We start from the raw sequence: 27,451 nt of genomic DNA, 5'->3' as shown, positions 1-27,451 counted from the left end.
CAAAAAATGTTCCGAAAATTCAAGATCTCAAACCGTCTTCCGAACAGATATTTTCCGAAAATTGACGTTGGGTGCCCCTGAAAGGTCAGGAGTAGCGAACAAACCACAAACTAAGCCACAAACTATTCTTACTACATACTTTTTATTCTTAGCCTGAAACGTAGGAAAGGAGTCCGTCTTGTTGGGCCTGTGTGCTGGTGGCATGATGCATTGCAGCCTCGCTTCAAAGTAGCGCTTGACCAGTTGAACGAAATTCGGTGGAAGTTACGCTGAAGTTTTGCCCCTCGGCAGTGTTGTCAAATGTAGCTGGTAAAATATCCCAGCTTTAGTTAGAGCATTAGTTCTATGTATCAATTAAAACAGTTTTTGAGCTATTTTGAAAAAATAGCTCATATGTCAGTGGTGTGAGCGTATGTATCTTTGTGGCTTTGTAACTTTGTATGTTCGGATGTTTGTTGCAAGAGCCAATAAGGTTGAAGGTACTATTAGTTGATGCTTAGGAAACAATGAGATCTTAGCATCTACTTAAACATGACATTGGTAAAGGTCGAACAAGGGCACTTTGAGACCGCCATCTTTATTCTTCACAATTTTTTCGTCTTTTATTACGGCTACAGGTGTTTGGAAACATTATATTAAATATCTTCATTATTCAAACGCTGTGTACAGTGATGCAGCTGTTTAAGGGTTCATATTTTAGTGTTGAAGCTACTTCAAGACATTTCTGACCGAATTCGGCTATCGTTAACGGTATTAACGCACGTATTTATGAGTTGTGTTTCACGTGCTTCAAGGTAGAGTATAAAAGATCGTATATTTTCAAAGCTCTTCCAGTGAAGCAATAATTGATATTTAGATATAGACTTTTATTCGAAAGTATGCGCCCTATAAAATATGGTTTTAGAAGTTTAAAAGGCAGCTTATTTTTTTGAAAGCTGTATCGAGTATTGTTAATCCTGTAAACAAGCTTTAAAAATATTATTCTCTCGCTTACAAAGTTCAACCGACCTTTTTCGTTCTATTTAGTAAAGATGCGTAACTTAAGTAGAAACAGTGGCGTTAGGGAATAAAATTGGAGGAAGCTAGTTGACACAATAATCATGATATAAGTAGAAATATATTTCGGCAGTTTGATAATTTTCTTGGAAGTTAATAAATGTTAGGCTATCAACCTTGACCTTGCATGAAACATAATTTAATTGCAGATGTTGTAGTAAAGCCGAGGTGATTTCTTAAAATCGTTTAAGAAAATTTTGTAACATCTTCACATGCAAATTGTGTGCATGAGTTATTTTTACAATTCTGTTTACTAGATTACTGTGTGATAACTCGAATTCCCTCACGTACGAACGACGAAAGGGGGCAAAGTCCGACACTTTCACGTGCCAGCTCTGTGACTGTACATCACATGCAGATTGGCTTTTTGAGCTATTTTGAAAAAATAGCTCATATGTCAGTGGTGTGAGCGTATGTATCTTTGTGGCTTTGTATCTTTGTGGCTTTGTATGTTGGGATGTTTGTTGCAAGAGCCAATAAGGTTGAAGGTACTATGAGTTGATGCTTAGGAACCAATGAGATCTTGGCATCTATTTAAACATGGCATTGGTAAAGGTCGAACAAGGGCACTTTGAGACCGCCATCTTGATCCTTCACAGTTTTTTCGTCTTTTATTACGGGTACAGGTGTTTGGAAGCATTACATAAAATATCTTCATGATTCAAACGCTGTGAATAGTGATGCAGGTGTTTAAGGGTCCATATTCTAGTGTGGATGCTGCTTCAAGACATTTGTGACCGATTCGGCTATCGCGAACGGTACAACGCACGTGTTTATGAGTTGTGTTTCACCCGCTTCAAGGTAGAGTATAAAAGATCATATATTTTCAAAGCTCTTCCAGTGAAGCAATAATTGATATTTAGATATGGACTTTAATTTGAAAGCGTGCTGTCTATAAAATGTGGTTTTACAAGTTTGAAAGGCAGCTTATTTTTTTTTTAAGCTGTACCTAGTATTGTTAATTCTGTAAACAAGCTTTAAAAATATTATTCTCTCGCTTACAAAGTTCAACAGACCTTTTTTTTTCGTTCCGGCAAAACAAAAAAATAATAATAAGTGAACAACATGATACATCCGTCCTGCATACTAAGCATTATAGTTATTGAAACGTATTTTTTTTAGTAAAGATGAGTAACTTAAGTAGAAGCAATAGCGTTAGGGAATACAATTGGAAGAAGCTAGTTGACACAATAATTAGATACTATTTTATTTAGTGGAGTAACATGATATGAGCAGAAATATATTTCGGCAGTTTGATAATTTTCTTGGACGTTAATAAATTTTAGGCTATCAACCTTGACATGGCATGAAACATAATTTAATTGCAGATGTTGTAATGAAGCCGAGGTGATTTCTTAAAATCGTTGAGAAAATTTTGTAGTAAACAATTTGCGTTTTGTAATAGGGCCAAAGACCAACATCTTCACGTGCAAATTGTGTGCATGAGTTATTTTTATAATTCTGTTTACTAGATTACCGTTTGATAACTCGAATTCCCTCACGTACGAACAACGAAAGGGGGTAAAGTCCAACACTTTCACGTGCCAGATGTGTGACTGTACATCTCATGCAGATTGGCTTTTCACAATAATCATAGTAACTTGAACATATTAAGACCTGTTTCGTTTTGTAACCAATGCCTTAAAAAAGGCTCTTGTCTTTTAAGAAGCAATAGCTTTTAAAACATGAAAAAATAAGTTGTTGGAGTTAACGACTGTTTCACTGAGTAGAAGCGCACGTGAAAACCTCGTGAATTGTGATGATGCAACCATCTACCACAATGATAAGAATCCTGGTATTTCCTAACTGCTCGAATTCGATGAGTCACATTTTGGCTTAAGAAACTCCGAGGAAACCTTAGAGTTTTCCTTCTAATCAACGTTTGGTGAGTAGATATTTATTTTACTTTAATAATCTGTTTAACTTGCACCAAATGTAACAGGGAAAGGCAGGGGAAAATGAATATATAGCATGAGGATCTACGCATCTGAGCGTTTTGCGTTTTCATTTATATACGGCAATACCCAATTTCGCACAAAAACCCAGTCTACATTTAGGAGGAAAAAGGTAGATTCATCACTCTTGGTAAGGTTACACTGGAGCATTAAAGTTACACTGAAGCATTCAAAATAGCTCATGCACGTTTAACGTGCCTATGTTTACAAAAGCTTGCATTTCCAAATCCAAGTTCTTGTCGAACTGAGAAACTTGCTTTTTTCATATCTGACTGCACAGGTAATTTTCTTCTTTCTTTCAGCAATTTTCAACTGTGTAGGTTTTTGTCTTTCTGAATATGTTCTATTTGAAAGCTAATAGCGACTGCTTTATCCAAAGTATTGTCATTTTACAACATAAAGGACATTTTATTTTTGAAACAGCACTAGTTGTTTTTTAAATTGGAACGTTTTTGGAAATTTTGTTTTAATGAGCTGACAATATCATCTGCCGCGGAGTAGATACATTATTCCTTAGTATTTGCCTATACGGGGAGACTCCGCCGAAAGGGGTATCTTTTTTAGGCCTCAGGAATATGAAAGGGTGACCATTTCTTTAGTTGAAGTATACACTAAGGGTAGGGAAATCTGTCACTTCGGTCTGTAAAAAGGCTAAAAAAGGACAAACAGATGCATTTTACTACCAGTGAAAAAGTCGCCAAAATTTTTTGGTTTTGTAACTTATTCATGTATCAAGGACGGTGCATTTACAACAATTTAAAGGGATGCAGAGTTCTAAGCAAGGTCAGCTATCCTCTCTTGGCTACGTATGTGAAACGGGTACCATTTGTCGGCAATAGGAGGTAAACGGGAGGGTACCTTTTCTGTCAAAAATAGTAAAAAGGGGTTTAGACCTTTGGGCGGAGCCTCCCGTATAAAACTTTGTTGATCCCCCGAGCTCATGCATCTGTGGCCTGCGTGGGTACGGCTTCCTCGCGTAGTTTAATCAGTTCAGGTGACAATCGTGATACACCTCTGGACGCATTGCGCACGACGTGGATTTGTGTTAGTCGACCCGTTTTTTTTTTCTCATTGAGGAAAAAGAGGTTTTTGTTAAAACGCTCAATACGGCTTTTTTATTATTCTTTGCGCGCATACCGATAACCCATTGCTGGTAAAGATACTGGAGACGAGTTTCCCCAAGGATTGGTAAGGTAGATTCAGGCTTTAATCCCACTCTCCCCTCCCCTGCAAGAGCAACAGTTTATCACATCACGTGACCATAATAGTCTATGGCGGTAACAATGGTCAACGAAGTTCTTGCACTCGCTTTATGGAGCTTTTTGCCTCACTTAAGGTACGTATAACTTCTTTACTTAACGAAATACAAGGTACAGCTTATCTTCGCTTATTCTCCGCTCGCTTAGCTCGATCATAGTCTCCACTGATGCGTACCCGCGCCGTCACATTTAGCTAAATTAAGCTTACATTTGTTTGGAAAATCTTGATTTTCAAGTTGTCTTATTATTTGGCTTCTAAATGCAAGCATTACATTAAGAAAATGGTTCTTTTTTTCAGTTTGAGCCGTTAGTTTTCGTAAATAAACAATCAGATACAGTTTATGTCTAGCATATGCTCAGCATGTTGTAAGCTTATTGTATTTATAAGCGGCCTGGTTGGATCGACTTAACACGAGAACGTTTCATTCATTTTATCAGCAAAAGTCAAAGTGCTTCTACCTCTACAGTGGCGGATCCAGCTCTTCAGAAAAGTGGGGGTGGGCCCGGTCATCCAGACCCTGAGATAAGGGGTAGGGGGTGGGGTGGGGCGGGGGGAGCGGTGTTAGGGGCCAGTCTCACAAAAAAAATTTTTTGGCCTCTTGGGCCTCAGTATAAGGGGGTGCCCCCCCTCCTGAGCCTCTCCCCTAGATTCTTTTGGGAGCAAAAATATGTGCGTGAATGCCTAATTAAATTCCTAAGTCACTACTTTTATTTACATCCCAATCTATTCCTTTCAAATTGGTCAGCAGTGCCTCTGCATCTCACATGAAACAGAGGCTTTGGTTAGGATTCCCCCATTAAGCATGGGCACCTAATTCCCTTCCCCCAACCCCCTCCCCTAGAGGACTATGGTTATCAAATTCCACCACCTCCACCAGGCAAAGGTTTCTAGCCCAATTGCATACAACAGCCACTTGGGTACCCACCACTCATCATACGAAACAGGATAAAACACTTATAAGTCAGCTATGGGTACTCTTAAGGTAGTCTTAAAATTTTATTGAATAGAACATACTTCCTGCCTTATGGGGTACAATGTAACTGTCTTAGAGGCTCATTTTAAGGTACCTTTAACTTTGTCATAGTTACTTAGTTTGTAAAATGACTGACTCACTTTTATATCTGATGTACAGCTGTAAACTATCAGTAGGTTTATAAATGGAGCTGTAGATCAAGTGAGCAGCTGCATCTGTTTTCTAAGACTTCTAATATTTGCTTCATGTGCCTCGGAGTGTCAATAAACTATTGTATTGTATTGTATTGTATGTGCTTCAGTCCATGTTTGTTCGTCATATATCTTCTTAATGTCCTTTTCTCTATCTCTTCTTTCAATAACATTGTCCAACTAATATGTTGAAAGGCTCCTCCAAATAATACTGGGGAGGGAAGAGTACCAGCAACTGAACAGTGATGCTGATGAAAGCAATGAAAACAGTTGACTAAAACATGCTGAATTTGCATGATCCTTCTTTTTTGTTCTCATTTTACTATTTCATTAAACTTACTCTTTTATTCATTTGTGCAAATTATTGATTATTTATTCATTTTAGGCAATGACATCGACGATACCAGAGTGTTCAATCTGCTCTGAACATTACAATGACCAAAGCAAATGTCCTCGGCTTCTGAGTTGTGGACACAGCTTCTGCTCAAGCTGTCTGGAGAGACTTCTCCATGGTAACACCATTGATTGTCCCACATGCAGAAATCCTGGTGCTGTTCCTACTGGAGTGGAAGGACTGTTAAAGAATTTTACATTATTGGACCTTGTGAATCACACACCCAAAGAAAATGTTGGGAGTAATACAGGCTCACATGATGGTGAAGCTTGTGGTGAGAAGCACCCTGTAAATTTCTGCTGCCTTGACTGCAAAGAAAACATGTGCAAAACTGCAGCTTAGTTTCATACTCACAACAAGGCAAGTCGCGATCATCAAGTTGTCTCCCTTGAGGAACTGGAAGCAAACCCTCACCTTGCTTCTGTCTCCCTCATATGCCAAAAACACAACGATGAGTTCCGGTTTTTGATGAGAAATGTGGTCATGCAGTTTGTTGGGAATACGTCGCTCTTGAACATTTTGGTCACTTGTGTTTACCTCTTGCTGAAGCTGCCTCAGAGTATGGAAAGGAAGTGAAAGATTTTAAAAAAAGACTAACGTTGAAACTGAATCAGCAGTTGAATTTGAAATGGAAATGGCTCAACTTGAAAAGGAGGTGGGATATCTACAAGGCATCCTTTAAAAGGTAAAGTTAAAATAATTATGCATTGTTTGGTTTACAGTCACTTTTTGTTACATGCTGCCAAAGTTAGAATTCAATAAGTCTTTTTTTTCATGTTTTTCTAAAACTGAGAGTCTCTTTGGGTATTTCCAATGAAATCAAAGCCACGACAGTTGGTATTAAGAGATTAAGAGATTACTGCAATAATCATGTTGCCATTCAGATCAAGTTTCAAGTTTGACATTTTGGGCAGTTTTGTCTCTTTCTAGGCAAATAGTGATCAGAAATTCCATTTCAATTTCTTCCATTGACAGGAAGAAATAATTTCCTGAAGATGGGAGTTTGAAGACAGAGCGGATCTCCTCAGTCTCCGCTCATGCTAAAACTTGTAACAGTAAATGCATATTTGTAGCTTAAGGCGACAGAGGGTAACATGCTATTTGCATCGCTATTCTATGAAAAAAAAGAGGTTTAAAGGCTTTTTTATGGTGGGAAGTGCACTTGGGTTCAGGGGTGGATCCAGGATTTTTTCAAAGAGGGGGTTGTAAGTTTGAGAGTTAAAGGCAAACGTCCCAGGGCCAAGGGAATGGGGGAGGGTGGAGGGTGGAGAGGGTTAGGGTTATGTTTGAATATGTAGATTTTCTTCATTTTGGTTTCAGAGAAATTTGAGGCACTATTAGTAATGGTAATAGGACTGACCAGAGTACAATTCAGGGAGTAATTGGCGAGTAATTTCACATGCTCGGCCGATTTGAAATTATGAGCCCAATTACCCCTGAATTGTATGACACGAAGTCCTATCACCGATTATTGTGTCAGTAACAAAATGCGAAAATCTCAGTCTTGGAATATTTATTAATGTAAACAACTAAATAACCAGACTGGTTAGTTTCATCCATTTTTCTTTTCCAGTTGAAGAGGGACAGCTTACCTGGTCACTATTTTTTACTGATTTTGATTGGTTATCATGTGCTATGTGGTCAAATTTCATTGGCTAATGGCAGTAGCAAATCTTGATTTTTATTAGTTCTTTAACTGTCCGATTACAGTTAATCCTGGTAATCGGACAGGTCAAATCGGACAGTTTTTCGAGTTACAGTAGCTAAATTTAGCTATTAATATGGGCTGTTAAGAACCAATCAGATTCAAGCATTTTGTTATTGACGCAATTATTAAGGACAAAGAGTACATTGCAACAATGATAGTTGTTTGTCTCTTTGTTACCCGCCTATTTAATCAAACAGACTAGCTTGAAAGAGCCTTCTTAGATGAGCCTTTACAAAGGCTTCGAATATCCCGTCAACCTCGAACTACTCTCGGAGTAGTGGATAGCGATCATTGCAAGATCAGAGAGTCGCTCCATTGTTGACCTAGAACAGGTCTTGATTCATTTTATCAGTGAAAAAAATCGCTCAGCTTCTGCGCTTGTGATCAGTAGGGTGCAGACAACGACCAGAAGGTGATAGATGTTTGGTAAAGCATCTTAATCGCAAACATTAAATGCTAATAAAATGTTGTTGGAAGCTCCCTATCTGACTGCCAGAGTGTTTTCCATTCACGTACCTCATTTCCAAGCGATTTGAGAAATGGAATGTTTTTCTCCCAGAACAACATGCCTTTTACTTCATCCGATCCAGCTGCAGTGCTTTATTTACTATAATCGATGGCACGAGACAAAGCAGATGGCCGGCGTGGCGATCTTCGTCAAAAAATCGATCTTGCATTTGGATAATTAAGGAGTCAATAAGAGGAATAACTACAGTCTTCTTGTAATGATCGATTGGACTGGAACTTATATTATAACTTATAATATTATTTTGGTATGAGAAAGGGATAGACATGGGTAACCAGACAAGTTTGAAATCTTCCCAAGGGGGGTGGGGGGTGGGGTGCTTGCAACCCCCTCAACCCTCGCCCTAGATCCGCCTCTGTATATGCCTCAAAGATCCCTAACGTTTCGCCATAAGGGCGCTATTTGAAGTGTCCAATCTAACGTTTTCTTTGATTACAAGTTAAAGCTGCTTTCCTATAGCTATTAAAAAGATTGCGAAGCGCTGTTTGCGATGCATTCCTGTTGGAGTATATAGCAAGCTACCTTTTTCACAAGACAGAAAGCTGAAGCCCCCAGGAGGTACGGGGGGCATCGCCCTTCAAGGATATCAAAGGGTAAGGAATTCACGAGTTGAAGTGTTTGAAAGGGTAACAAAATCTTTAAGTATTTGAAAGGTCTTGATAAAATGCCTCGAACAGCGGTTCCTTATGGATGGCTACATCACTGTAATTTATTTCACGTTATACGAAAACGACTTTCTGTTTTATTCTTATTTATAGGTATGTTTAAGGGGCAACATTTTTCAATGGACGGTATACAGAAGGGTTTTTTTTTAGTCAAAAATGGTGTACAGTTGAACTTCTCCACAACGGCCACCTTGAGGACGGAAGCAAGTAGCCGTTTTAGAGAGGTTTAAACAAGAGTCAATGCATGGACTGGCCACCAAAAAAGTGCCTATTGTATAGAGGTGACTGTTAGTGGAGGTTCGACCTCCAGGATGACCTCCAGGATGAGCCTCCCCGTAAAAACGTTTGTTGACTACTCTCTCCCCCACCCCCCAAAGAGGCTGACGGCATGAACTGATAACCCCAATAAAGGTAAAATTGGTTGTCACATGACCAACGTGGCTTTCCGATCGACAAGGCGGACCTGCATTCAGCTACAAGGTTTCCTGTCATAGGCGTGCGGGAAATTTTTGGCCAGGGGGGGCGGTAAACCATTTGCCCAAAAAAATCTCGCAGGTTGCCCAAATTTTTACGAAAGAGTCGGAAAGAAAGGAGGGCCGTATTACAACAACATAGGCCGTACTGGCATATGAAGATGGCTTGATACAGTTAGTTTTCAGGGTCAATACCAAGTTTGAGTATAAACTATGTCGCCATAAACAAGCATTTGGAAAAACTGCCACCACAGTTGTATTAAGATGAAAATTTGTCATGATCAGGGTTGCAATGACATCGGAGTTGTCATAGCAACGAAGTGACGCCATTACCTATTTTACTTCAGCAATAATTCTCGGCATTGGGAACCTTACAAAATCGTTCACAGGAGCTTTTTTCTCCAGTACGGTCGCCTCGATGTTCGTGAAGTTTAAGCAAAATCTGTAAGTCAGAGCGTTATCGAGATATTTTGGGGTGAAGTTTTTATCGAAAGAAATACTGTAAGAAAAGGAAAATCTTGATGTTTGGCCGTTATCTGTAGAAAACTAAGCGCTTTTGACATGTAATTTAACCTCATAGTAGTTTTAATCTATTTAAAAACGTGAGTGAAAGACCGTGGAGACAGCTTTGCACCGATTGCTAGGAAGAGGGATTTGATTAGTACGTATCAAGGCGCTCTTGTTAGCGGTTTTGTAAACATTTCGGTCTACTTTACCAAATTAGCGAATAATTTTAAACCTAACGATAGATTCTTTAAAAGAATTCAGATACTTCTCGTAATTCAAACTGAAAATTAGTCAGCCACTTCTTCATTTTCAGACCCACTGCCAATGCAATCTGCCATACACTGTTCTTCGAGTGGAGATGATTCTAGAAAGTTATGCGAAGCGAAAGTTTATTTTAATCAATTCACAACTGGAAATAACCCATGCCAGCTAGTGCAGTGCAGTACAGTGCCCAACAATAAAAAACTACACATATAAATTACTTATCACATGCAAGGTAATCACTGTCTCGTGTGAATGTAACTGGATTATTACGCTGAGTTCGGGTTAATATTCAGGTCTTCAAAATAATCAAATAACCATGGAGACGTCTTTAAAAGCTGGCTTTGTCCAAATTTTCTCTTGCTGCCCCAAAAAACTGAGTTGCCCAAAATTTGGGGGGGGGGGGGGGGGGGCTGCAGCCCCCCTCGCCCCCCCCGGTTCGTACGCCTATGTTTCCTTTTTCATGCCACCTGCCTCATTTAAGGTACGTACGACTTTTATTTAAAGTATTTGCCAAGGACAAGCTTATTGTATTAAAAGGCAGTAGAATAGACTAATTCCAAAAGACTAATTCAAGCTTATTGACGCTTTTTTTCTGCCATCGCATAGCTCTATGATGCAGTTCGATGATTTGTTTCGAAATCTTATTGCTTTGTCATTTAAATGTATGCTTAACGTCAAATATATGCTTTGTTTTTCATTTCAAGGCGCTATTTTAAGCAAAAATGGCATTTTTTAGCATTTTTACGCGTTGCATTGTATCGCACCGTTGGATAGTGACACAAGAGGTTCCCAGTTCGTCAAGTTATTAATAACTGCAATAGATTTTACCCTGAAAGACTTAGGCCTTTCCCCCCACTATTTAGGCCTAATGGACAACTAAGTTCATTTTAATTTGCATCTCATTCAAGTCGGAATGTTGAAACCATACAAAGAAGTTTTAAAAAATACTGTTGATTAATTTATATAACCCTCCGGGGCTGACGGCAGGAACCGCACTGAATTGGTTGTCACATGACCACCGTAGCTTTCCGACCAGGCGGAATTACTTCGCAAGAAGATTTTATTTTGCATACCCTCTGCCTTGTGTGAGGTACGCCTCGTTTAAGGTACATACAACTTGTAATTTAAATATTGCCAAGGATATAATCATTAGTATAGACTAATTCGAGGCTATTCTACCATCGCTTAGCTCGACGATACAGTTCGATGATTCGAAATCACAATCAAGTCGAGTCTAAGGATAAAATCTTGATAGCTTTATTATTCAGATGTAAGCCTTACATCAAATTTATGCTTTGTATTTCATTTCAAGGCGTTTATATTTCAGGCAAAAAACAAATGGCATATTTCTTGCATTATCACGCGTTGTATTAGTCTTTGTATTGCATTGCGTTGGATAGACTTAGCTAGACTTGACTCAAGTCATTAATAACAATCAAAAGATTTTAAATCAAAGTGCTTGCAGCCGACTGACTGTTCTGAACACTTCAGGCTTTTATAATGTACCAGTTTTCTTACTATTTTAAAAAGATTTTGTCGCGTGTATCGCATAGGCAGCAAACATACGTGAGTAAAGAACTAATGGACATGTTAGGTCATTTTAATTTGCATCTTATTAATAGGGTTTTCCGATTTAGCGGAAGTTCGAGCCATTTTTCCGAGATGTGAAATTGATACCATTATACTGTAAAAGGTCATCTAGATTTTTTTGGCTATAAGTAAATCTTTGCATGATGCCATTGTTTATGCAAAATATCTGGCTCGTAAAAGGATAAATGAGCACAAACATGCTCGGTAAATTTTTTCTAAAACAAGAGGATTCATTTGTAGTATTTGCGTCTAGCAGTCGAATTAGGCCGATACGCGTATGCTGCAAATAAATTCACACTCGATGCTAACGGTTTTTAAAAGTCGTTTAAAAGAGATAAAGCATACGCTAACAAGGAAAAAAGTAAACAATTCTGCTTTTGTCTGCTGGATGATATCCTGGGCAGGGAGGGAATCTCTCACGATACCTAATCTTTCTTCATTAACCTGCGATCACGGGCGGTCCTTAGATTTTCCCATTTTCTTTGGGAGGCCTGATCGCAGATTATTCCTATATTTGCTACGTCAAACGTAAATAAGAATCGTTTTCATTGTCTCATCAAGAGCCATATACTGATAAGATAATTTATAAACAGAAAAGGGACAACATTGTATATCTCCTCTCCTACAGATTGGGAAGACTCCGGGAAGTCTCCAGGCATCGCATCTCGCAATTTTGTCTACTTGTGGATATCTATTCGACTCTGTGCATTTTGTGGGTTAGGGTGAGGGTTGAAAACTGTGGCAAAAGCTCAATAAATTTATACAAACGGTAGAATGTGCAATCATAGTTATTGGTGCAATCCAACTAACTAACCGAATGCAAATATGTTTTGACACTGGTGCGAAATTCCATGAGTTCCCGCAAAGGTGCGGGATAGCAGAAGAAAGCCTCATATATGAGAACTTATTGAATAACAAAAGAATAACAAAGCAGCACATATGTTACATGTGTATTCTTTGGAAAAACACGCATTTTAAGCTACTTGAAAAATGAAGTTTTAAACAAACTAGTCTGAGTACCTGCTTAGTTTTGATGGTAGAAAGAATAGGCTGAAAACCTTCTTCCCACGCTCCGTATAAAAACCCAGCATTAGAAACATTATCACCTTCCATACTTCAGCACCTTTGTTTCTGAGAGTGCAAAGCCCGACTTTCACGGTGTATAGTGATTTTTGCTTGCACTATTTACGTGCCGTGATTTGTTGGGGGCTGAAGGGGAATATTCCATTTTTTTTCTCGTCCTCTTTAGCATGGAAATTACTTCCTTGAATCCTGATTTTCTTGGTGAATCGAATCATATGTAACTTTGCAAGAATAATATAAAGTTGAGCGCTGCAGTTGGTCTCGTAAAGTGAAGTTATAAACAACCCAGCAATTTACTTACAGTAGTCGGCGTTAAACGAATTTCACGTGTAGAAAGGCTGGAAATTGAACTCATTTGAAACTGGCTAGTTCCACTACCGCAGAACTTCCGCTAAATCGGAAAACCCTATTCAAGTCGGAATGTTGAAACGATTCAACGAAGTTTCAAGAGACTAGCATCCTGTCAACCGTAGCCTGTGCCAATCTCTCAGATAATTGGAGCGTCGCAAATACAGGTTAAGGCGGAAAATAAGACTCGCGCATACCTCTCTCTCCCCAGGCCCTGCGAGTTTTTCAGTTTCAGTTTTCACGGTCTCTGGAACTGAGGCTATTCAACTGACATAGCCGGGGACACATGTCGGAAAAGTGTTGCAAAGTTTGAAAATAGGTTAGCATGTAAATGACACTGAAGTTATTTTTGTAAGTTACTGGAACACAGTTAAATAAATCTTATAGAGCGTTCCCGGTTCCCTGTGTATGATGTTATGGTTTCTCTATGAAACTGATCGAAGTCCAGGGGAAACAGGGGCGGATCCGGGGGGGGGTGGATTGGGTGGCTAGCCACCCCCTTTAGGACAGCCCACTTAAAAAGAAATTGATAAACGGAAAAACAAACGGAAATACAAGGGTCCCAAAAAATATAGAAATACTTGTAATCGCCATGCATGATGTAGAACCATCGACAGAAGTGTAGTTTTTGAGAAATTTGTGGCGCTGCACGACTACACCCTAAACGAATGACGGCGTCTTCACTTTTGGCCGACTAGGTTAGTAAGGTATTTGTATTGGCTTCTATTTTTTCTGTTTTGTGGCTTTCCAAGAGTTTGCAGTGATACTGTCTCCAATTTGCCCTTTCTAAATCGTCATGTTTGGAACAGACGTAGGACAACTTAAAATAAATTAACGTGTAGTTTGGTGGCCGATTGGTATCAGCCACCCGCCATTAAAATATCCTGGACCCGCCCCTGGGAAAGGAAAACTGCCATTGGCAAAAACAATGTCGATAACACTTACGAAGACATGAATGAACCTTAAACTAAGAGGTTCAACAAAAATGTGCCGAATTTGAGAGATCGCTCTTTTCTCATTCTTTTATCGTTCAGTGAAAATTACTTCGAAATTCCTAAATGTGAATTTTTTTTCACTATTTATCTATTATAGACAATGGCATCCAAGGGACCGGAGTGTTCAATCTGTTTTGAACGTTACAATGACGAAAACAAATGTCCTCGGATGCTGAGTTGTGGACACAGCTTCTGCTCGTGTTGCTTGGAAAGGTTACTCCGTGGTAACACCATTGATTGTCCCAAATGCAGAAATCCAGTTGCCGTTCCTTCTGGGGTCCATGGCCTGTTAAAGAATTTTGCATTACTGGACATCGTGAACGAAACGGCACCCAAACAACATGCTGTAAATACAAGTCATACAGGCACGCACGAATGTGAAGCTTGTGATGAGAAACACCCAGCGGCGTTCTTTTGCTTGGACTGCAAAGAAAACATGTGCAAGACTGCAGCTCAGTTTCATACTCGCAACAAGGCAAGTCGTGACCACCGGGTTGTTACCTTCAAGGAACTGAAAGTAAACCCTCGGCTCGCTTCTGTATCTGTTCTCTGTCCAGAACATAACGATCAATTCCGCTTTTTCGACGAAGATTGTGGCCGTGTTATTTGTAGAGATTGTTACGCCCTTGATCATAGTGGGCACAAGTGTGTAGTGGTAGCTAAAGCTGCTTCAAAATACCGACAGGAGATGGAGGCGCTTGTCACCAAAGCCAGCTGTCAAGTCGAAAAGATTAAAGATGCCGCAACTGAAGTGATAGGAGGAGTTCTTTTAATGGAGGAAGCTCGCGAAGAACAGCGTGATAAAATTCAAAGCTTTTTTAGAGAGGTATGGCATATCTTTGTTTTTGGGGTGAATGACATTGACGCAGCAAGAAGTATTCCTTACCACTTACGAGTGATGATCCGAATTTTCTATTGCTTATTAACAGTTTCTGCTAACAATTAGATAAAGAAACATAATGATCTCAAGGTGGAATGCAGAAACCAGTGATTTGTTAATAGTCATCCTTAACTAAGGCCAATGAACTAGATATTTAAGGGTACGCCGCTCCCGGATCATGATTGTTGAACGTATTCACTGAACTCACCTCGTAGCTAGCCTCCCACACGGACGTAATCCCTAAGAACTTCCGCGTTAAAGGCTTCTTCGTAGCCTGCGTGCAAACGTCTCCAATTTCCTTTGCACACAGACTACACACCTCGGGACGCACCTATCAACCGTTTTTTATCCGAATTGTTTGTGTCGAATAGATCCGCGGATATTACAAAGCGTCTGTTTTCTTTTCTGTTTATAGCTTCATTCCGCGCTATCTAACCGAGAGCAAGTTTTGATGGATAAGTTGTCCAGTATATATCAACACAAGGTATCCGTCCTATCGGAGCAGCTACACCGTTTGCGATTAAACCAAAGATTTTTAGAGGACGCACTCCAACGGGCAAAATCCTCCATCCAATCTCCGAGCGATGTTCAGTTCCTTCTCAGCAGGTCGGATATAGTCTCCACGCTCGAGTCCGAAAAAAGGTACTCAATGGTGCTTGTGCCAGAGGCCCAGTTTTTGCCGGAGTTCACCAAGAACGAAGTAAAAAGAATGGTGAGAATTCAAATTCTTATTTTAGTTATCCATGAATTAGCCTTGGACCAGAGGTTAACGGTTATCTTCGGGCGCCATTCTTTTCTCCGAGATTGATAGTCTAGCAGATACTTTTCACGTGGCAGTTGTCATCTACCCTGGTCCTAGACGTTTTTCTCAGTGAAAGTTTTCTCCGCGCAAGAGAGAACGAGCTGCGCAAAGCGTCGATCTGGGACCCAGGCAGTTGTCATTTATTTCTGTTCTTGCTATGTTTTTAGGCCGTAGCTAAGATATTCTTTTTCGAAAAACGTGTGAAATTTTCCGCCTTTCTCTCCAGCTCTACCAAAAGAGCCTGAACTGAGTTAACACAACCACAAACTTCACAACCTCTCCTGCACGATTGATGCCTTTTTTGAGATATCGCAAACGTCGTCCAAATTTGGCAACGCTAACTCGTTCTGAAGAATTTACCGAAGATTTGAGCCATTCAGAAACGGAGAGATATTAACACTCCTTTTACACTATAGTGGATGCAACGCTCCTTGCTTGTGTCGCAGTCACTCCACACCGCCTGTATAGACTATACCCATGGTTAAGACGATGCGTGGGCCAGCTTTGCGCACAGTGATTGGTCGTTGTTACCCATGATCTATACAGACTCTCCAAAATGCATTTCTCAGTTCACAAATGTATTTGTCTACGAACTCATCTGATAGCTGCTTTAAAATCCTTAGTAAAACTGCAAAAGAGAGAGAATATGAAGTTATCATGATGAATATGCGTGCGAAATAAATCGTTTATTAGTAAATGAACTTTTCAAAATTGAATTTGTGAAGAATGTAGTAGGTAAACTCACTGTAACGATCTCTTTCAGCCTATTCGCAGACGCCTCCCCCAAAATAGTAAAGAGATAGAGGAGGTTATTCAGAGCGCAGGCGACATTAGTGACATATCAACCTGTGCAGCAAACACTACTGCAGCTGGTCCGGGAACAACAACTGCAAACCCTGGAAGGACGGCGACATTCACCATTACTTCTCGCGACAGCGAAAACTTTCAACGCAAGCTCGGTGGCGACGTTTTTGAGGTGAAACTGGAACCAGAGGTGGGAGGAGATGAAATAAAGGTAGAATTGAACGACCAAAAGAATGGAACTTACTTGGCAGAATATACTGTCGACAAGTTGTGTGGCAAATTGACATTGTCGGTATTCTTGCGAGGTGCACACATCAAAAACAGTCCTTTTTCTGTTCTAGTTGAACCTGCAAATCTTCCTCAGCGTAATGTACCGTCTAGAAGGGAAGATAGGCCAGCCCATAGATATCGGCGAGGTGAATATTTTAGCGCGAGAAGGCGAGGTAGATATGAAGGTAGAAATCGAGACGAGACAACAGGGGACCGGGCGACTTCGTTAATCGAAGTGCCGTTTGACTAAGCGCGAGGAAGCGACCACGGGAAGAGGAAAGACGAGGTGTCGCTCGCTTTCTCGTTCCTGTCATCCTTTGCTTGCAATGTTATATCTGGAAACGAGGTTGTTAAGACTTTTAAAGAAGGCGGCGCAGCTCGCACAAAGAGAATTGTTAAATACAAGTCGTGAAAGTGTTGATTCACGTGGTGAGAAAGGGTTTTCTATTTTTGCGATTAGTTCATGTGATAACTTTCAGTGAAATAATATTAAGTATTCCTTACGTAAGCTGCATCTAATGAAGGAAACAGAAGAATCGTTACAGAGATGGGGCTTTTTCAATTGGTACAACTCGTTCAAGTCAAGCAATTGGCGAAACCTCAATAACACCGACATAAAACTGACACTACACATGGTTTATTACAACAAAGATTGTCAAAACTTACTGTTCCTGGACGGATTAACAAAAATGTGAAGGTGACTTCACTCAGTTCTTTTAGAAATTACGGCTCTTAATAGGGGCTAACATATAAAGATAAGTAGATACAACAGCCATTATGGCTCTTGGTAGATAGAATTCAATATCATATGAACTAAAGAACTACATTCAGCAGCTTTGTCACGAACTCATGGCTTTCCGTCTTGTTTCATCTTTTAAGATGATTTTAAAAGTGATTTTAAGCCTTGATATTTGCTTGTAGAAAAATAGTTATTCTTCAGACTCGGCAAGGTCGTCGATTGACTCTGAGATTTGGTGATTATAGAAAATTGAGTGAATCAAGTTCCAAAGGGGAGGGTTAGGGGGAAAAAGCAATCGGAAAAGAGCCAGGACGGGCGGTTTGGATCCTCCTCCCCCCTGGGCACAAAGATTGTTACCCGTTGTACGACTCGCACGACTCCCGCTACGTTTGAACCCCCGTCCCTACACTACAGGATGCAGTTTCTCCAGTTGTAGGACTCGTATTTTTTACAGTAGTTATAGGTGAATAAAATTGTAATATAGCAAGATATAACTGGAACCTTAATAAAAATAACTGAATTGCAGTCAAAAATTGAAAGCGATAGATTTATATGAAATAAATCATATATGAGAACTACGGAAATGAAATCAAATAAAGAATGATCCTTGCAGTTGTGAAGGGAATTTATGCAATTGCGTGTTGCAGCCGGCGTGCTAGTGACATGATGCATTGCGGCCTCGCTTCAACCTCGCCTCTTGGCCAGCTTAACAAAATTCCGGGTGCGTTACGCCGAGGTTTTGCCCCTTCCAGCAGTGTTGTCAAATGTAGCTGGTAAAATATACCAGCTTTAGTTAGAACACTCGATTTCTGTGCATCAGTAGAGAGGAGAAGTGTGACGTTATGTTACCATGGTAGCAAAATTTCTGGATCTCAACAATAGGGAGTTTAAGCAATAGGGACTTTAAGATCCAACGACGCGGACGGCATCGAAAACGTCAAAAATACAATAGGTTTTAGAAGAAAAACAACCACTTTGCACGTGCATCACGCTTTTTTGTACATTTCTTTGCCCGTTTTTGCACGACTGCGACGTGAAAATGCCTAATTTGGCGTTTTGCGGGGTACGTAAACTAGCAACGGTGAAATTTTATTTCTCTTTCTGAACTTGAATATGGTCTCTTGGAATTCCATTCCAGGAGGGTTTGCCTACGTTTGTCAAAGTAAGTGGTTAGGAATAATTGCGATAAAGATTGAAAGCACACAAATTAACTTTTTAAGTGTCGTTTTCGTTGCCGTCGCGTCGTTGGATCTTAAAGTCCCTAATGACGACGGCGACGGCAACGAGAACAGTTAAAAGCAATAAGTTTGTATTAGCAAAACAACAACTTTGCACGTGCATCACGCTTTTTTGTACATTTCTTAGCCACCGTTGCTCGACTGCGACATGAAACTTCCTAATTTCACGCGCTTGCTTTATGGAGTAGGTAAACACAACACAAAATCTTATTTTTATTTTCCTAAACTTAAATGCGGTCCTTTAGGATTCAACCCTAGAAAATTTTGCCATCATTTGACAAATTAAATGAAATTGAATAAGATCGATTAAGTTTGACAAAGTGCGAATTCACTTTTTAAGTGAATTTTCTGTTCATCCAGAAATTTTGCTACCATATGAACGTGACGTAATGACTTCTCCTTTCTATTAAAACGGTTTTTACAAAAGCTTGAATTCCCAAATCCAATTACAAGTTCTTGTCGAACTGATAAACTTGCTTTATGCATATTACTGCACAGACAAGACTAATAGCGACTGCCCTATCCAAATAATTGTCATTTTACAACATAAGGGACTTTTTATTTTCGAAACGACACTAGTTTTTTTAAATTAGAACGATTTTGGAAACTTTTGTTTTAATGAGCTGACAATATCATCTGTAGATACAATTAGTATTTGCCTGTACGGGGAGACTCCGCCCGAAAGGGGTATGTTTTTCAGGCCTCAGGTTGATAAAAGAGTAGGAATTTTCTAGTTAAAGTTTATGAAAGGGCTTGGGCAATCTGTCACTTCGGTCTGTGGAAAGGCTAAAAAAGGACAAACAGATGCATTTTATTACCTGTGAAAAAGTCGCCAAAACGTTTTGGTTTTGTGACTTATTCATATATCAAAGATGGTGCATTTACAGCAGTTTAAAGGGTTGCAGAGTTCTAAGCTAGTAGGTCAGCTATCCTCTCTTGGCTACGTATGTGAAAGGGGTACCATTTGTCGGCAATAGGAGGTAAACGAGAGGGGTACCTTTTCTGTCAAAAGTGGTAAAAAGGGGCTTAGGGAAAGTTCATTTAATATGACAAGAGGGGGGGATGAAGATATTGAGGGGGGGCTCCGAAAATTTTTAGACACCCGAAGGGGGGGCTCTGAAAAAATTGTTGCGCTAGGAGGGGGGGCTCCGAAAATTTGTATACTTCAAAACCAACACATGACATCATCATACAGATCGGATGGTTTTCAACTCAACAATTTAATGACCTGTGCAACTCAGCTATATCACGTGGTTTACAGATATAACAAATATAGTCTCAGTAATTATTACACTCTTGTTCATCCCAAAAATGCTTTAGAAAATTGTATCACAACTGTATCTCAAGTTTGTCATAGTATAAACCATTGAAGACAATAACGGTAAATATATTTAATACAGTCTAGCGATCTTTTTTCAGGGGAGCAAAGGAATTTTTTCGACTACCAAGGAGGGGGCTCCTAAAAAATTGAACCGCTAGCGAGGGGGGCTGCTAAAATTTCAAGCTTCGAGTTTTAATATCTTCATCCCCCCCCCCCCCCCCCCCCCTTGTCATATTAAATGAACTTTCCCTTAGACCTTTGGGCGGAGCCTCCCCGTATAAAATTTGGTTTATCCCCCGAGCTCATGCATCTGTGGCGTGCGTGGGTACTTTCCTCGCGTGGTTTAATCAGTCCAGGTGACAATCGTAATATACCTCTGGGCCCAGTTGTTCAAAGGCCGATTAGCGCTTAACCCGTGGTTAAACTTAACCCGGGTTTCTTTTTCTTGCGTTCAAAAGCACTTTCTCGGATAATTTTCTCCCTTATTTTTAGAGCTTCCAATAATCAACTTGTAGACAAAAAGATTTAAAACTGAACTGCTTTTTAATCTTTCAAATCTGAATTCAAATCTCGCACTAACCCGGGGTTATCTTAACCCAGCTTTGAACAACTCGGCCCTGGACGCATTGCGCACGACGTGGATTTGTGTTAGCCGACCCGGTTCTTTTTTCTCATTAAAGAAAAAAACGTTTGTGTTAAAACGCTTAATACGGCTTTTTTATTATTAGCGCGCACACCGATGACCCATTGCTTTAATACCACCTTCCCTCCCCTGCAAGAGCAACAGTTTATCACATCATCACGTGACCATTAACGAGGCTTAAAACGAGGCGGACGTCAGGACATTATACGTAGGGCTTACATGAATTAGTAACCGACGTGACGTTGCGGTTAACGAGGTTGTTGCACTCGCTTTATTGAGTCTTTTGCCTCACTTAAGGTAAGTATAACTTCTTTACTTAAAGAAATACTAGGTAGAGCTTATTTTTAGGCAATGGAATAGACTAATTCATGAGACTATATTCTCCGATCGCTTAGCTCGATCATAGTGTCCGTGCCGTCGCATTTAGCTAACTTACATTTCTTTGGAAAATTTCGCTTTTCAAGTTCAATCTGTGGATGAAATCTTATTACTTTATTATTTAAATGCAAGCTTTACAAAGTAAATGTTCTTTATTTCAGTTTGAGGCGTTATTTTACGCAAATAAACAAATGGGATACAGTTTGTGTTCTGCATATATGTGTTGTAGTTCAATTTTATCCTTGGTTTAAATTTTATTTCCCTTTGTTTTGGGGTATGGTAATGTATGATAATGAGTTTAAAACAAAAGGAAATAAAATTTAAACCAAGGATAAAATTGACCCACAACATATGCATAGCATTGTAAGCTTATTATATAACCGACCTGGTTGGATTGACTCGTTAGGTTTCATTCATTTTTTCAACAAAAGTCAAAGTGCTTCTACCTCTGGCTTTTCATTATGAACATCTCAATCTTTTCCTTTGAAATTGGTCAGCAGTGCCTCTGCATGTCACATGAAACAGAGGCTTTGGTTTACCCACCTTCCCCCCCTTAAGCATGGGGACCTAATTTCCCCCCCAAACCCCTCCCCCAGAAGACTATGGTTATCAAATTCCACCACCAGAATGGCAAAGGTTTCAAGCCCAATTGCATAAAACAGCCACGTGAGTACTCATCATTCGTCATAAAATAGGATAAAACACTGTCTTATAAATCAGCTATGGGTACTCTTTTAAAATGTTATTGAATAGAATATAATTCCTGCCTTATGGGGTACAATAATATTTAACTGTCTTAGAGGCTCATTTTAAGCTACCTTTAACTTTGTCATAGATACTTAGTTTGTAAAGTGACTGACTCACTTTTATATCTGATGTACAGCTTTAAACTATCAGTAGGTTTATAAATGGAGCTGTAGATCAAGACAGTGAGCAGCTGCATCTGTTTGCTAAGAATTCTCATATTGTCTTCATGTGCTTAAGTCAATGGTTGTTCGTCATATATCTTCTTAATGTCCTTTTCTCTATCTCATCTCTCTCTAACATTGTCTGGCTAATAATGTAGAAAGGCTTCTCCAAATAATACTGCCAGGAAGGGAGGGGTACCAGCAGCTGAACAGTGATGCTGAAAGTGAAGATAGTTGACTAAAACATGCTTAATTTGCCAGATCTTTTTTTTTTCTTTTCATTTTATTTTATTTTTCATTTGTGCAAATTATTGATGTTTTAAATTCACTTTAGGCAATGACATCGAAGATACCAGAGTGTTCAATCTGTTTTGAACATTACAATGACAAAAGCAAATGTCCTCGGCTTCTGAGTTGTGGACACAGCTTCTGCTCGAGCTGCTTGGAGAGACTTCTCCATGGTAACACCATTGATTGTCCCACATGCAGAAATCCAGGCACTCTTCCTACTGGAGTGGAAGGACTGTTAAAGAATTTTGCATTATTGGACCTTGTGAATGACACACCCAAAGAAAATGTTGGGCGTAATACAGGTTCACATGATTGTGAAGCTTGTGGAGAGAAGCACCCTGCAAATTTCTGCTGCCTTGACTGCAAAGAAAACATGTGCAAAACTGCTGCTCAGTTTCATACTCGGAACAAGGCAAGTCGTGATCATCAAGTTGTCCCCCTTGAGAAACTGGAAGCAAACCCTCAGGTTGCTTCTGTTTCCTTCATATGCCAAAAACACAACGATAAATTCCGGTTTTTTGATGAGAAATGTGGTCATGCAGTTTGTAGAGAATGCGTCGCTCTTGAACACTTAGTTCACTTGTGTTTACCACTTGCTGAAGCTGCCTTAGATATGGAAAGGAAGTGAAAGATTTCATAAAAAAGACCAACGCGGAAACTGGATTGGTGGCCGAGAGGTTTGAACTGGAAATAGCTCAGGAGAAGGGGGCAGGAGACACACAAGGCTTCCTTGAAGGGGTATGTTAATGGGTCTCCCAGTTAAAATATGCTTTATCTCGGTTAACTTAGTTATATACTGCCAAAGTTAGATTTCAATTTGTCTTTTCCTGTGGGTATTTCCATTGAAATCAAAGTCCTGACAATTACTATCAATGAAACAACAATCTTTAAAGATTAATGCGACAATCATGTTGCCATTCAGATCTAGTTTGACAGCTTTAGCTGTGTGATGATGGCAAAGGAATCTGCCATAACGTTAATGCTGCATGTTCAGTGTTTTGTGTGTTCTTCATTAAACCTGTGGCCTCTTCTTTTTTTCTTGTTTCTTTCCTCATCATCGTGGTTGCTCGAGCTTGCCAGTAGCATTACTGGCAAAAGAATTCTTGATGTGCAACAGGTTTGTTAAAAATCCAACAGTTTGATGGAGGATACAATGAAAATAATGTCTACAGGAACTGACAGAGAGGCTCCAAACTAAGACTTGTTCTGGATAAAATTAAAAGACCCATGGTCTTAAAAGGTTTCCCTCTGTGCATCCCTGAACTTCAGAAGCTGATATTTTGCTGGTCAGGATCTGAGGACAGTATAGTGTGTGAAAACAGGGTTTTCGGTAGGTTTGGCAAGGTAATCAATACATCTAGTATGTCCAGCACCCATCTGACTCGTAAAGTTAAATCACCATTCCATTACTGCTTTTATTCTTTCATTTAATTGAATGGTTTTGTGCAGTTTATGCAAATATGATATTCACCTGAGTTTCTTGTTATATTCTTGCAGTATTGTGTTAGTTTGATGTGGGTCAGTTAGTTGTCTACTTTTCTATTGGTAGATGGGATTCCAAGGAGCAGAACATGAAAATGAAGTTAAACAACTGTGTCCACATCCTACTATGGCATCACATCAACCACCTCATTATCCACAGCCTCATCGACCACAGTGGCATCCTTCACCTTCTCATCAACCACCACCCGATCGACCAAAGTGGCGTCCTTCACTTTCTGATCAACCACCGCCCCATAAACCACAGCAGTGTCCTTCACCTTCTCATCAACCACCGCGCCATAAACCACAGTGGTGTCCTTCACCTTCTAATCAACCACCGCCCCATAAACCACAGCGGCGTCCTTCACCTTCTCATCAACCACAGCCCTATAAACCACAGTGGCGTCCTTCACCTTCTCATCAACCACCGCCCCATAAACCACAGCAGCGTCCTTCACCTTCTCATCAACCACTGCCCCATAAACCACAGCAGCGTCCTTCACCTTCTCATCAACCACCGCCCCATAAACCACAGCAGCGTCCTTCATCTTCTCATCAACCACGGCCCTATAAACCACAGCAGCATCCTTCATCTTCTCATCAACCACCACCCCATAAACCACAGTGGCATCCTTCACCTTCTCATCAACCACCACCCCATAAACCACAGCGGCGTCCTTCACCTTCTCATCAACCACTGCCCTATAAACCACAGCAGCGTCCTTCACCTTCTCATCAACCACCGCCCCATAAACCACAGCAGCGTCCTTCACCTTCTCATCAACCACCGCCCCATAAACCACACCAGCGTCCTTCACCTTCTCATCAACCACTGCCCCATAAACCACAGCTGCGTCCTTCACCTTCTCATCAACCACAGCCCTATAAACCACAGTGGCGTCCTTCACCTTCTCATCAACCACCGCCCCATAAACCACAGCAGCGTCCTTCACCTTCTCATCAACCATTGCCCCATAAACCACAGCAGCGTCCTTCACCTTCTCATCAACCACCGCCCCATAAACCACAGCAGCGTCCTTCATCTTCTCATCAACCACGGCCCTATAAACCACAGCAGCATCCTTCATCTTCTCATCAACCACCACCCCATAAACCACAGTGGCATCCTTCACCTTCTCATCAACCACCACCCCATAAACTACAGCGGCGTCCTTCACCTTCTCATCAACCACTGCCCTATAAACCACAGCAGCGTCCTTCACCTTCTCATCAACCACCGCCCCATAAACCACAGCAGCGTCCTTCACCTTCTCATCAACCAACGCCCCATAAACCACACCAGCGTCCTTCACCTTCTCATCAACCACTGCCCCATAAACCACAGCTGCGTCCTTCACCTTCTCATCAACCACCACCCCATAAATCACAGCAGCGTCCTTCACCTTCTCATCAACCACCACCCCATAAATCACAGCAGCATCCTTCACCTTCTCATCAACCACCGCCCCATAAATCACAGCAGCGTCCTTCACCTTCTCATCAACCACCACCCCATAAATCACAGCAGCGTCCTTCACCTTCTCATCAACCACCACCCCATAAATCACAGCAGCATCCTTCACCTTCTCATCAACCACCGCCCCATAAATCACAGCAGCGTCCTTCACCTTCTCATCAACCACAGCCCCATAAACCACAGCAGCGTCCTTCACCTTCTCATCAACCACCGCCCCATAAACCACAGCGGCGTCCTTCACCTTCTCATCAACCACCACCCCATCGACCATAGTGGCGTCCTTCACCTTCTCATCAACCACTGCCCCATCAACCACAGTGGCATCCTTCACCTTCTCATTAACCACCACCCCACTGACCATAGTGGCATCATCCATCTTCTCATCAACCCCTGCCCCATGGACCATGATGGCATCCATTACCACACTGACAGCAATGGTATCGACAACCCCACTGACAGCCATGGAATTCACCACTGCCGATATACCCACCACCTCCTTGACTGCCAGGTCATACATGTTGACCACTGCCTCATTACCCACCACCTCATTGACTGTGTGGTTGTAATTTACTGGCTCATCAACTACACAACTGCAAGTGTAATGATCATCTTGACCTTTCAACGGTTACCTATTAAAATATCATGAAAAATTGGACCATTGTTATTAAATTTCCTAAGTAGCCTTTGTTGTTCTACTGGGCCGGGTTGTTCAGGGCATAACCTGAGTATCAGGCCTTCCTAAGGGGCTAGGGGATAGGAGATTTTAGGCTTCCATCTTTCCCCTTTTCCCCCAGAAACGCCTGAAACTAGGGCTCTTCAAAGCAGGGTTAGTGCAAAATTTGATGTCAGATATGAAAGCTTGAGAAGCAAATTCAGTTTCATTCTTTTTGCCTACAATTTGATGATTGGATGCTTTAAAAGGAAGAAAGAAAAGTATCTGGGAAAAAGCTTTTGAACAAAAGAAAAAGAAACCCAGGTTACAACTTAACCATGGGTTAGCGCTAATCTAATGTGATTCAGGTAATAGATTCAAGAAGAAAAATCCTGGCAGGAATTTTCAATAAAAAACGCCTCACCTTATTTACTTAGTGTCTTCTTGTTTCCTGTGTGGTTATTTTTCCGATCCATTGCGATTGAAGCGATTTCCTTCGATCAGGCGTTTTGTTTTGTTTTGTTTTTTCTTTCGATCGGGGAGAGGGAAAAAAACGACGGAAGTCAATACGTTCCTTGTAACCAATCGGTGAGCGGCTCGAAAGGCTCGACCAATCAGACAAAAGTCCAGATCCTGGACCACAGGCAGGCGACGCGGAAAGTAATTATCAGGCGTCCTTTTACCCTCGCCTCCAAAACCAAAAAAGAGAAAAATGACCGGCTGATCGCAGGTTGCGTCTGCCTGTTTCGTTAGTAAGTTATTTCCTCAGAAGATAAACTAAATGAAACTGACCTGTTTCACAAAAATTTTGCATGAATGAATAAAAAAAGTCGTGGATGAGAGTAAGCACGGACGTCAACATAAAGGAGCGATACAGGCAGCCGTTACCTGAGCAGTCTATAAGGGTATTTTCGGGATCCGGGATTTGACCCGAAATATGTAGAGCGCGATTCGAGAAAACGCAAATTTATTGACGGGATTTAACTGTTCCTCGGGAGGTGGCATGGGATTCGCCAAAATCTTGGCACGGGATGCGATATTGGGAAAGAAAACAGTAATCGGGATAGGGATGGCAGAAGTTCAGGATGCGGAACTGTCATGAAAAAAGGAGCGGGAATGTGGGATCATACCCCTTCCCGCTTCCAGACCCTGTTATCTATGAGCTTACTGGAAACCGCCTAGCTCGTGGTACAAATGATATTCACAATGACTGGTAGACCACCCCACCAGGGAAACGTCCACTACTCTTTTAAATCATTAGGGTCGGTTCTTTTACGTCCTAACGGGTAACAAAAACTTGCAACTTGCTTTGCAGCTGCTGAAAAACAAGTTGATTACCGCCCCCCTTCTCATGCATGTATTTCTTGGAAGCGGTCAGTAATAGCTTTTCTATAACACATTCAGCTCTAGATAACTATTTTCATCGGCTCTCTATAAGGCAAACACCTTCTTAAAACGCACACCTAGAGTTAGTTCCTGCCGTTCTTCAGTTATTTTCTTTGTCTATCTATAAAGCGGACACGCCCCAAAACGGACACCTAGGGTTGGTACCTGCCGTTCTTCAGTTATTTTCTTTGC

General features: G+C 40.7%; 2 protein-coding genes across 2 annotated transcripts in view; both read left to right on the top strand.

Annotated features, from left to right (window-relative positions):
- The window catches only part of LOC140952148 (E3 ubiquitin-protein ligase TRIM45-like), a 53,644-nt gene extending 35,596 nt beyond the window's left edge, over positions 1-18,048 (top strand). The window contains exons 3-6 of the mRNA XM_073401574.1: positions 14,086-14,814; positions 15,284-15,580; positions 16,434-16,823; positions 16,854-18,048. Of these exons, the coding sequence (XP_073257675.1) occupies positions 14,086-14,814; positions 15,284-15,580; positions 16,434-16,823; positions 16,854-16,994 (1,557 nt within the window). The 3' untranslated portion in view covers positions 16,995-18,048. The remainder of the gene's footprint in view (positions 1-14,085; positions 14,815-15,283; positions 15,581-16,433; positions 16,824-16,853) is intronic.
- A 4,784-nt stretch (positions 18,049-22,832) lies between these two features.
- On the top strand, positions 22,833-26,262 carry LOC140952430 (uncharacterized). The gene is made up of 2 exons (XM_073401853.1): positions 22,833-23,000; positions 23,812-26,262. The coding sequence occupies exon 2, from the start codon at positions 23,812-23,814 to the stop codon at positions 25,492-25,494; it is 1,683 nt and encodes a 560-aa protein (XP_073257954.1). The 5' UTR covers positions 22,833-23,000; the 3' UTR covers positions 25,495-26,262.
- Positions 26,263-27,451: the final 1,189 nt, after the last annotated feature.

This window comes from Porites lutea, chromosome 11, assembly GCF_958299795.1.
Source record: "Porites lutea chromosome 11, jaPorLute2.1, whole genome shotgun sequence".
NCBI lineage: Eukaryota > Metazoa > Cnidaria > Anthozoa > Scleractinia > Poritidae > Porites > Porites lutea.
This window is presented reverse-complemented; position numbering and strand designations above follow the sequence as displayed.